The 11,899-nt window shown below is 38.9% G+C and overlaps 2 protein-coding genes across 13 annotated transcripts in view; both read right to left on the minus strand.

Annotated features, from left to right (window-relative positions):
• fxyd6l (FXYD domain containing ion transport regulator 6 like) overlaps window positions 1-11,899 on the minus strand; it is a 28,655-nt gene that overhangs the window by 1,864 nt on the left and 14,892 nt on the right. For 2 of the 12 annotated variants that reach the window (XM_016532058.1, XM_016532055.1), the window contains exons 1-6: window positions 4,357-4,444; window positions 4,150-4,176; window positions 2,570-2,593; window positions 2,137-2,160; window positions 1,043-1,117; window positions 480-513 (exon numbers count right to left, since the gene is read on the minus strand). In XM_016532058.1, the coding sequence (XP_016387544.1) occupies window positions 480-513; window positions 1,043-1,117; window positions 2,137-2,160; window positions 2,570-2,593; window positions 4,150-4,176; window positions 4,357-4,408 (236 nt within the window). In that variant the 5' untranslated portion in view covers window positions 4,409-4,444. Of the gene's footprint in view, window positions 1-479; window positions 514-1,042; window positions 1,118-2,136; window positions 2,161-2,569; window positions 2,594-4,149; window positions 4,177-4,356; window positions 4,445-6,701; window positions 6,729-6,908; window positions 6,966-8,200; window positions 8,626-11,899 lie in introns of those variants that run through there. The other 10 variants (XM_016532056.1, XM_016532059.1, XM_016532060.1 and 7 more) reach the window with 10 other exon arrangements.
• LOC107723384 (neural cell adhesion molecule L1-like) lies at window positions 10,160-10,609 on the minus strand. Its single transcript, XM_016531966.1, has 2 exons — window positions 10,501-10,609; window positions 10,160-10,409 (listed from the first exon to the last, which is right to left on the minus strand). The coding sequence occupies exons 1-2, from the start codon at window positions 10,581-10,583 to the stop codon at window positions 10,160-10,162; spliced, it is 333 nt and encodes a 110-aa protein (XP_016387452.1). The 5' UTR covers window positions 10,584-10,609.

Consider the following 11,899-nt stretch of genomic DNA (forward strand, 5'->3'; position numbering starts at 1 on the left):
CAGAGTTCAGCTCCAACCCTAATCAAACACACCTGAACAAGCTAATCAATGTCTTCAGGATTACTAAGGCTATAGGCAGGTGAGTTTTGTTTTCAGGGTTGGAGCTGAACTCTGCAGGACTGCGGCTCTCTAGGACCGAACTTGCCTACCCCTGGTCTAGTTGCACCATTGGAACAGATGCAGTCACATTATAAAAAAAATCTGTGGCAAAAAGGGTCAATTGTCTGTTGTCAATAGTACAGCGTTGTATCAAGCACAGATCACACAGAAGTCATTGTCAAAGCAAGCAGATTTCTGTTGCTCAATGTGCCAAATCCGCATGACCAAATTAAACCTGTTGTGCAATCTGGATGGTGAAATCTTTCTATATAACGTGAAATTCCTGATCGCATGGATTGAAATGACTGGATTTTGCCTGCGAAAATGTGCCTGAATATTCTCATAGAACAAAATACATGACTGTTTTCTTCGCCACTTACTTTGACTTGTTCCCTTTGCAGCGGCATTTCCGACCTATTAGAAACAAGCCGGAAATTTGATCAAAACCATTGGTGGTTTATTGTAATATACAAGAAAAATGCATTCAGAAGCACATGGTGTTTTAGAGATACACATGAAGAAATTACATGGGTACACAAAAAACAAACAACTGTCCTTAAACACCCCTGTTGTGATCAAACTCATATGGTCTATATAACGTCAGGGTTTCTCATTAGTAATTTATGTGGATTGGTGGGAGTTGTCAAAGTGTCAAAGGTTAGACTGGCTGCTTTACCCTGTACTGGTGGAACGCCATAAATCATGGTGCGGTGTTGGGTGTCGTAGAGAGGTTTAAACTTAGAGGGTATGAAAGACACGCTAGCCTGCAACCAGTCTACCCTCAGTAACTGATATTTGTTTATCTGCATGTGTGGATACATTCTTAGGTTATATCTACAAAAATATTCTAGAAATTTGATGGCAAGTACTATACAAATGTATGATAGCTCTTAGGTAGGATGCTCTCTTTCTGAGAGCAGTACACGGATAGTTTGACACTCACTGACAATGAGGAAGATCCCCATCAAGAAGAGGATCACAGCAAAGATCATACCACCGATCCTCAGAGATTCATAATCTGGACAGAGGGTTCAGAAGAACATGTACAGATGCAGGAGTGATGCATGTTTTCTTTTTATTAGTTAATGACACAAGATTCAAATGGGAAACAATCCACAGAAGCTTAAAATTTTTAACGAAAATGTTATTTGTGGTAAAAACAATACACAAATTACATATTCACAAACAAAACAGCCCTTCTGTATCAGGTGCACACAGAATCTGTAGAATTGGAACTCATTCACAAAGTTCTACACCCCACCCATTTGTTTACTAGTATTTTGGCTTATTGGTTAGGCTTTAAACTCCCAAGTGTCTATTGTACTTCCATATAATAAATTATGACAGATTTTCCCCTAAAATCAGCACAGAAAATGTGAAAAGTTCTGCAGATTCTAGTTGGTCCTGCTTATGAGTGTTAAGGTCAACACAACATGCACAAACAAATCTACTAAGCACAATGAAAATAGCTGAAGAATGACTTTCCCCGAGACAGTCTGGAACCACTAAACTCCCATGTGTACTTAGTAGTTTGATTTCGAAGTAGGGGTCTGCATTGTGCTTTTAATTGTAAATGTGACAGATTATATATAATCCAATGGACAATAAACAAATAAAAATAAAAAGTAAATTTGGGAAATTCTGGGGTAGATAAGATTCAAACGTATGTGTTTTACCGAAGCTTAGTCCTGGGGTGAATATTTTCCATCTATTTTGGAAAAACAGTGGGGGAAACGCAAATCTCTCTGACTTCCCAGATGTTTCCTGAGGAGGGTGATGCACTTTGGCCCTGAAAGCCCTTCTTAAAACAACAGTGCTCGCCACACTATGGGAAACATCAGAGTGCAGTTGTAACTCCCATAATAATATGACTACACTCAAAATACATTGAGAAACACAAATGCCTCAGAGTAATCGCTATGTTTTGCATACAAGCATTTTTCCCCCCCTTTCAGCTTCATGAAGTCAACCAAGTGATTTCCTTAATCCATATAAGTATGTATACTGCCTAAGCAGCTATAGTCCATCTGTACTCACCATAATGAAATGGCTTGTCGTACTCTGGTGGGAGAAAAAAAATGAAAATGTCTAGAATCAAAACTCTGCAAAGCTGTTGTCTGGGAGCAATCAAAATGTAAAATGTTAAGAGAATTTAAGATGCTAATGACAACATTCTAGTGCCAATAAAAAGAAAAAAAAATCTCTAATATTCTCTTCATATCTGCAAGCCATTTCTCAAATACAGAATGCTATGGACAAACTGATACTGTATGGAATGTACCATACGAGGATAAGCTTTCTGACTGGTGACTCCATAAACATTTGTACATTTTTTCACACCTGCTGTGAACTAAAAGCTTATAGTTTCAAACATACATTAAACCTGGTCTAGCCTGGCTAAAAACACTGTTAATAAGCCAATAAGACGTTCAGTTAATGTAAAACTGATTCTAGACTAGAAGACACTTACCATGAATTTCATCCATTTGGGAAGCTGAGGGAGAGAAAGAGTGTTACAATTTAAATCTAACCCAGCAAAAACGTCAAGTTTATGCCAGCCAAACTATTACAGACAGAGCAATATTAGATTCTATGTATAAGTGCTTTCAGAGGAGAAGAATCATAAAGTGCAGTCGAATTAAATTAATATAGAACTTGCAGTGATTCTTAAACTACTTAATATAAAGCTGGCACAAAAGTATTGCAGTGCACTACAATGTTAAATGTACACTATGGTTGCACACTACGGTTGCACACTACATTTCAACAGTAAATGTGTTTGGACACAGACACACATACAGCCATAAAAAAAAAAAAAAATCTAAAATATGGCAATATCTTCAAAAACCATGTGCACAAGCATGAACGAAACAAAAGAAATGCTCACACTGTGACAGCCAACATGAATAGCTTCTTTTCATTATGCCAGATCAACTTAATGTGAATTTAAAGCTCAGTATGAGATTTACATTACACAGGAAGGTTATTTTAGGAATTCATCTCAAAGAACAAAACATTAATTCTAATATTTTGACAAGTTCTTTTCAAATACTTTTTATTAGTATTAAACAGACATTTGGCAGAAATGTTACTTTAGAATATGTGACACCATTTTATGCCACAAATTTATCAGTGGAATAATAACCCTACGTGTTTTTAATAAGTCTTTTCAGAGGGGCTTCTCTTTGTAAACAAGAATGTAGAAGGCATCGCTCCAAATCTCCCATTAAACATTATGAATGGCCTGACTGTAAGACTTTGGTCATCCATAATGATCTCTCGCTCACTCTCCCTCCATCTCTTCCAAAAACAATGGACAAAGCATTGATGCAAACACTTTAACATTCCTGTGTACAAAAACATTATTTAATGCTGCTCATGTACGTTTATGTGTGTAGTATTTACTTGAGTGCACACTGCACAGTCCGACAGTGTTGGAGTGCTTAAATGGTGCATTCAAATGTTTGTGTTGGCAACAACACACAAACGCACACAAAGAGTCTGAGAATGCAGAAATTCTCCCAGAAATTAAATGGATCAGCTAGATTTACAGTACTGAAACTTTTACAAGTGGACAAATCTCAACAGAAAACATTACAGCAGCAATACTTAAAATCTCTGAGGTCAATCAAGTCTCATCCTGTCAAAACTTTCTCCAAATGGAGTAGCAGAACTGTATACCCAAGGTTAGGTACAGCATGAGCTGCACTGGCACACTTGAAAGTCTCAAGCCTTGTGGTGTGAGAGTAGTGTTACTTCACAAGCGTTTCAGAAAAACGCTTCAGGGAAAGGTATATTCGTAAGCAGAAATGAGACACGTTGGAACCGGTTTGAGAAAATTTGCCAAAAACACGCAAAGCCAAAACTACACCATCTGCTCCAGTATTTCAGAAAAGCAGTCAAGTGCAATGGCAGCCAAGTTTTATAAAACGATAACAAACAGAAAAAGCCTTGATACAAATCAACGTCAGACAGAAGCATAGAAAAACTTGAAATTCAGCTTTTTTTAATCACTCACATAGCAGTCCCTCTAAGCCTCTACACACTTACCTGGCATTTCCCTGCCAAAAGCTGATCCTGCATGCATACACATATACCGTTAATCTCTAAAGAAGAGTCTGTGCAGGACAAATACTTTTTTTTGTTCTAATTACATTCTTGAACAAATTAAGAAGATTTCTACTTTACATTAAAAAAAGAAATCTCAGAGTATAGTAGAGAATGTGCCAATAAAAAAGCAAAAACAACAGCACTCACCCAAAGCTGGAGCGAAGTAGGACAAAAGCACTGCAGCTACACAAAGTTCCATCGTGTCTGAAAAAACAAGTGAGTGTGAGACACTGGGCTGTCTTCTTCAATCTCAGCCAAATTCCACACACATGCTTCAGTTCTTGTGGGAAGGTTTATAAACCTGACTAATGAAGTCTCACTTCTCTCATATTACTAACTTGACCATTTAACAAACCTCTTCAACTATGAATTGAAGAACAAGTCCTGACAGTTGTGGGTGACTTTTTGGTTGGACATCAAGTGCTCCCTTTTGCATTATGTTTAAACAACATAAGAACTTAAAATAAATAAAAAATAAATAAAAGGTGATTTAATCAAGATGGAGCATTTGACACAGTGTCTGTTGAAAATGACCTGCACAAAAAGATCTCTTTCAGTTCCCCAGCATGTTACTCTCTCCTGTTGCTAAGAATGGCAAAAGGGCTATTTTTAGAGGACCACCTCAAAACAGTGGGATAAGGAGCCCAAGGGACATGGCTGTGGGGTATGGTATTTCAGATGATATTTGGTAAGTGGCTTACAGATGTAAGTGAGTGTTTTAGCTGTTTTAACTCAAACACATCACATAACTCCCATCTAAAATACACGGTCTAATCAGCAATTGATCGCTTGGAGACTTCAGGTGGTCCCTAAATACCATCTTCGATTAAACCTAATTCGTGTGTGTATAGAAAGACCACAGTAAAGTAAACAATTCATTTGTGTACAGAAAGACCACAGTAAATTAAATTACAGTTGTTGCACAGATGTGTCACTGTTTCTCCACAAGATAAATACTGAGAAGGAGGGGGATAGAAACCCCCCCCCCATTTAACCCACTTCCGTGCCATTTCACAGAATTCTTGGTGGCAGCAGCTTCTTTATCCCCTTCAGAGGAGAAGAATCATAAAGTGCAGTCGAATTAAATTAATATAGAACTTGCAGTGATTCTTAAACTACTTAATATAAAGCTGGCACAAAAGTATTGCAGTGCACTACAATGTTAAATGTACACTATGGTTGCACACTACGGTTGCACACTACATTTCAACAGTAAATGTGTTTGGACACAGACACACATACAGCCATAAAAAAAAAAAAAATCTAAAATATGGCAATATCTTCAAAAACCATGTGCACAAGCATGAACGAAACAAAAGAAATGCTCACACTGTGACAGCCAACATGAATAGCTTCTTTTCATTATGCCAGATCAACTTAATGTGAATTTAAAGCTCAGTATGAGATTTACATTACACAGGAAGGTTATTTTAGGAATTCATCTCAAAGAACAAAACATTAATTCTAATATTTTGACAAGTTCTTTTCAAATACTTTTTATTAGTATTAAACAGACATTTGGCAGAAATGTTACTTTAGAATATGTGACACCATTTTATGCCACAAATTTATCAGTGGAATAATAACCCTACGTGTTTTTAATAAGTCTTTTCAGAGGGGCTTCTCTTTGTAAACAAGAATGTAGAAGGCATCGCTCCAAATCTCCCATTAAACATTATGAATGGCCTGACTGTAAGACTTTGGTCATCCATAATGATCTCTCGCTCACTCTCCCTCCATCTCTTCCAAAAACAATGGACAAAGCATTGATGCAAACACTTTAACATTCCTGTGTACAAAAACATTATTTAATGCTGCTCATGTACGTTTATGTGTGTAGTATTTACTTGAGTGCACACTGCACAGTCCGACAGTGTTGGAGTGCTTAAATGGTGCATTCAAATGTTTGTGTTGGCAACAACACACAAACGCACACAAAGAGTCTGAGAATGCAGAAATTCTCCCAGAAATTAAATGGATCAGCTAGATTTACAGTACTGAAACTTTTACAAGTGGACAAATCTCAACAGAAAACATTACAGCAGCAATACTTAAAATCTCTGAGGTCAATCAAGTCTCATCCTGTCAAAACTTTCTCCAAATGGAGTAGCAGAACTGTATACCCAAGGTTAGGTACAGCATGAGCTGCACTGGCACACTTGAAAGTCTCAAGCCTTGTGGTGTGAGAGTAGTGTTACTTCACAAGCGTTTCAGAAAAACGCTTCAGGGAAAGGTATATTCGTAAGCAGAAATGAGACACGTTGGAACCGGTTTGAGAAAATTTGCCAAAAACACGCAAAGCCAAAACTACACCATCTGCTCCAGTATTTCAGAAAAGCAGTCAAGTGCAATGGCAGCCAAGTTTTATAAAACGATAACAAACAGAAAAAGCCTTGATACAAATCAACGTCAGACAGAAGCATAGAAAAACTTGAAATTCAGCTTTTTTTAATCACTCACATAGCAGTCCCTCTAAGCCTCTACACACTTACCTGGCATTTCCCTGCCAAAAGCTGATCCTGCATGCATACACATATACCGTTAATCTCTAAAGAAGAGTCTGTGCAGGACAAATACTTTTTTTTGTTCTAATTACATTCTTGAACAAATTAAGAAGATTTCTACTTTACATTAAAAAAAGAAATCTCAGAGTATAGTAGAGAATGTGCCAATAAAAAAGCAAAAACAACAGCACTCACCCAAAGCTGGAGCGAAGTAGGACAAAAGCACTGCAGCTACACAAAGTTCCATCGTGTCTGAAAAAACAAGTGAGTGTGAGACACTGGGCTGTCTTCTTCAATCTCAGCCAAATTCCACACACATGCTTCAGTTCTTGTGGGAAGGTTTATAAACCTGACTAATGAAGTCTCACTTCTCTCATATTACTAACTTGACCATTTAACAAACCTCTTCAACTATGAATTGAAGAACAAGTCCTGACAGTTGTGGGTGACTTTTTGGTTGGACATCAAGTGCTCCCTTTTGCATTATGTTTAAACAACATAAGAACTTAAAATAAATAAAAAATAAATAAAAGGTGATTTAATCAAGATGGAGCATTTGACACAGTGTCTGTTGAAAATGACCTGCACAAAAAGATCTCTTTCAGTTCCCCAGCATGTTACTCTCTCCTGTTGCTAAGAATGGCAAAAGGGCTATTTTTAGAGGACCACCTCAAAACAGTGGGATAAGGAGCCCAAGGGACATGGCTGTGGGGTATGGTATTTCAGATGATATTTGGTAAGTGGCTTACAGATGTAAGTGAGTGTTTTAGCTGTTTTAACTCAAACACATCACATAACTCCCATCTAAAATACACGGTCTAATCAGCAATTGATCGCTTGGAGACTTCAGGTGGTCCCTAAATACCATCTTCGATTAAACCTAATTCGTGTGTGTATAGAAAGACCACAGTAAAGTAAACAATTCATTTGTGTACAGAAAGACCACAGTAAATTAAATTACAGTTGTTGCACAGATGTGTCACTGTTTCTCCACAAGATAAATACTGAGAAGGAGGGGGATAGAAACCCCCCCCCCATTTAACCCACTTCCGTGCCATTTCACAGAATTCTTGGTGGCAGCAGCTTCTTTATCCCCATTATCTCATAACTAATCTAATCGCATATACAGTAAACATTCTTATGACTACGCGACCAAAAACGTGAAACATGGCGTGCAAAACAAATCTCAAGGAGCTGTAATGTGATATAGATGGCAACGTGCTCCAGCTGCTCATATAATCAAGACTGCATTCTTGGATATGTTAAACAAAGAAAGTGCAAACTACAAATCTAACAATGCATTCAAGGTTGCATTCATAAACTGCACGTGATCATTTTTGTACAGATCGTTTTGAACAACAGATTTCAAGGCAGCAAACACTTATAAAGAGCCATGTGGTAGTTATGCAAGAAATCGTATGTTAACGTAATAGCTGATTAATCTTTCAAAAAACAAAAATTGCAAAGCGCGTGAAAGAAAGTCTTACCAGTTTGATACTGCTTAACACCACAAAGAATCCGGTTTTATTGAATCCCTGGGGCAAATCAGAAGCAATCTCTCGACGACACAGTATATTATACAAAAAATCTGTAGAATTAGTGAAATGGTGATTGCAAAGTCTAATATCTTCTTATTCGAGTTCAAAAAGCGCTATTCCTTAAACTGTGAGCTGCTCGTAGTCATAGTTGTAGACATGATACACGTAGTCTACATGCAAATATGTTCTGATGTTCGAACGCGCGCCTGTGTAGCGGAACTCGACTCCTCCCCAGCTCAGCTTTGCTAGTTTGCTTTATACCGTAGACCTCTGACCCAGAAGGTGGAGGCAGGCAAGCAATCGACCTTTAAAGGAATTTCTTTAGGAAATATTCAGGGTGCAATCCCTTGAGGTTCGCCTCGCGCTGTTTTGATATACGCGTTTTCATGTGGAAGATGTATGCTGTTTATTGGGTCGTTAGCTCATGTGCCATCTCAAAACAAAACTGCATGTCAAATAGACATTTATAGCATGTTCTTAAGGCGTTTATGATTTGGTATGTATGTGAAACTGCATTTTTTCGCATCGCAGGCACATTTTTTTTTTAAAGTCCCCATGAAATCAAAATTCTAAAAATCTAAATGTTAGTATCAATATATTAGTCTTAAGGTTATTTATAAGACAGTGTGCTCCAAAACAGTGACAAAATTAGCATTTAGAAGATATAAGCATTCAAAGCTTTTAGTTTGTCACTTCCGCCAAAACGGCTCAACGATTTTTTTTTTACTTCACAAGGTACATCTTCTCATCAAATCTTCTGACCAATCAAACGCTCTCTAGAAGCCGAAGCGCCCGCCCCCTACACTATAAGTTGAAGCGGTGGCTGAGATCGCACAGAGCGGATCATATGAGCGATAGTGATGGGAAGTCCGGTTCTTTTCCGCGAACCGGTTCTTTCGGACAGTTCGTTTCAATGAACCGGTTCAAAAAAACGGTTCATCGGTTCTTTTACGCCCTAACGTAATGACGTCATTCGCGATGACGTAATGATATCAAGTCTATCGTCCCGGGCCGGGATGAAAATACAGATCGCACGGAGCGGATCATATGCGCGAGTCGGCATATATTAAACACTTTTAAAACTACACAGCCTCAGCATGATTATGATCACTATTTTGTTTTACTGCGAGTTTAATATTGAATCTAGGGGTAATCTATTAGACTGTGGCTGTCAAATGCGGCTTACCGAGCCCAACGGCTCTGACCCGTGCAGATATAAACAAAATGCTATTGGCTAATTTAAAAAGGGGGCGGGGCTGCTCGATAAGTCTCGCCCTGTCTTCCTGTTTCAGTTGAAATTGTCACCACATAGAATAACGGTGCCTGTTTCAAGGCACTTCAGGAGAAAATTAAATTGTTAACATGGCTAGTAAGATTGCAGGTAAACAACACCATAGTCTGATAAAACTATGTGAATCTCGAGCTGTGAGGAAAAGCCATACAATTCTTCACGATGCATCTCATCCTCTTTGTGGTGAATATGAGTTATTACCATCTGGTCGAAGGTACAGGGTACCATTATTACGGACTGCCCGTGCACAAAGATCTTTTATATAATCCAATATAGCGCTGTTAAATAAATTTTTGTGATATCACAGTTGTCATTTTACATCTATGACAGTGATTCTGTTGTTGTGAGAGGGATGCTGTTTGATGCTGGTTGTATTTATTTGTGATGTGTTGTAACCTGTTGATGTTTGTATTGTTAATTATTGTTGTTGATCACTGAAGAGTTGCCACAGATACAAAAAGAATTTCCGAAAGGACAATAAACTAAACTAACTAAAAAAGCTTTTACCAAGCAATAATACACTAATAAGTTCACACTGTAACTCTTGCCTGAGATTGTTCAGTTTAATTTTAAGTTTTTTTGTTTTTGAAGTCATCCTCCCATAGATGTTCGCAAGTTCACACCCCACATCTAAATCTAAATCTGGAGAGGATGTGATCTGGCAGTGTGAAGCATACAGTACCTTCTACAGTGACGCTGTAGGTGTGAGTGATTATGCCTTGCAGATTTGTGGCGGTACACTGGTACTCGCCGCTGTCAGACTCTGAGATATTCTTAAAGCGCAGAACTCGATCATAACTATCTTTGGATGTGCGGGACTCAGACAGGACTCCATCTTTCCTGATCCACTGGATATTGGGAGAGGGGCTAGTGAGTAAGAGAGAAGGATGTAAACATACTGGACACTTTTCAAGGAAGTAACTCTCAAAGACACACAGTCAGAGCAGGTTTGACTTACAGGCCCTGAACAATGCACTCCAGGTCCAGGTTTTGGCCGCTGAGCACCAGGTAGGAGCTGCGGGAGCCAGTGGGTCGCATCATCTGTGGTCTTCTGTTACGCACCACTGAGTTAGCTACAGACGTCTGACCCGACCCGAGCGGCACAGTTAAATTTAGAGCCCGAAACCGAAATCTTTTTTTGTTTTTTTCCCACAACAATAGCCAATTTAAAAAAAAAATGCTGTATTTCACGATTGGATGCAACGGTCAGTATAAGCCAGTGGTTCTCAACCCGCGGCCCGTCACGAATTCAAATTCGGCCCACCGTGCTGAACACAATTTAAAAAAATACTTTCAGTTTTACAATTCATTTTAGTTTTTACATTAATTTTTGAATTAGCGATAGAGATAGAGAGAGAGATGAAAGTTGTGTGTGTGAACCTGCGTCTGCGCGTCTCTCTCTACAAGCAATGAGGTTTAGTTCCTTCAAAAACAGCGATTTTACCCCTCATTGCAGAGAAATATAACGCTGCGAGTCAGTAGCCTGTCGAAGCTATTTTACTAATAATAGTTACCGTGCTGTGTTGTCGTGTATAATATTGTGTGTGCGTGCGTCTATGAAAGCAGCGTAGCCTGCATATAGTTTTAGTTTAGCTATAAACCTGAACCAGAAGCTATTCATTTAACATTAACACGAACCCGACCCGAAACCCGAAAGTATTTCGGGACCCGTCGGGCTCAGGTCCGGTAGCAGACCTCTAAGCCCTACATGTGCTGGCTATATTTGACGTTAAAGGAGACACATTATGCCACTTTTTACAATATGTAATATAAGTCTTTGGTGTCCCCAGAATGTGTATGTGAAGTTTCAGCTCAAAATACTCGACAGATCATTTATTATATCATTTTGAAAATGCCTATTTTGAGTGGAAGCAGAAACACACTGTTTTTCGGGCCTGTCTCTTTAAATGCAAATGAGCTGCTGCTCCCCGCCCCCTTTTCCAGAATAGAGCTGTGCCATTACAGCTCGAACCTGCTAAGAAACATCTGATTGGTTCTAATTTTCATGTTTATCGCGCTGAAATCATGCGTTTTAAACCATAGAAGTTTAAACTTCTTATATACGGTTTTCTGAGAGCACACATCCGAACCATGGCATTAGAACTGCTACACTGTTGTCGCTTGCGAAAACACAATAACGACGCCGTGGGTGGAAAGCATAGACTGTATAACAACATGGACATAATGTCCATGACGTAACCTGTAGGTTTCCGAAGAGCGTTTCTGAACCCTAAAGTAGGCGGAGCCGGCTGTCGCCATCTTGGCAGCGCGTCACCGCACGTCACTCCCAGATAATCGAAAATGGGCAAAGAGGCGGGGGCTGGTTGCTGAAACCATGCCCCCCTAGCTCGACGGCG

The sequence above is a fragment of the Sinocyclocheilus rhinocerous genome, unplaced genomic scaffold, assembly GCF_001515625.1.
Source record: "Sinocyclocheilus rhinocerous isolate Xijiao unplaced genomic scaffold, SAMN03320098_v1.1 scaffold241, whole genome shotgun sequence".
Lineage (NCBI taxonomy): Eukaryota > Metazoa > Chordata > Actinopteri > Cypriniformes > Cyprinidae > Sinocyclocheilus > Sinocyclocheilus rhinocerous.

Coding starts and splice junctions, on each gene's coding strand:
- LOC107723384 (XM_016531966.1), bottom strand. CDS start 10,583: ATGATGCGACCCACTGGCTCCCGCAGCTCCTACCTGGTGCTCAGCGGC. Junction 10,410..10,500: donor GAGTGCATTGTTCAGGGCCT/GTAAGTCAAACC, acceptor CTTACTCACTAG/CCCCTCTCCCAATATCCAGT.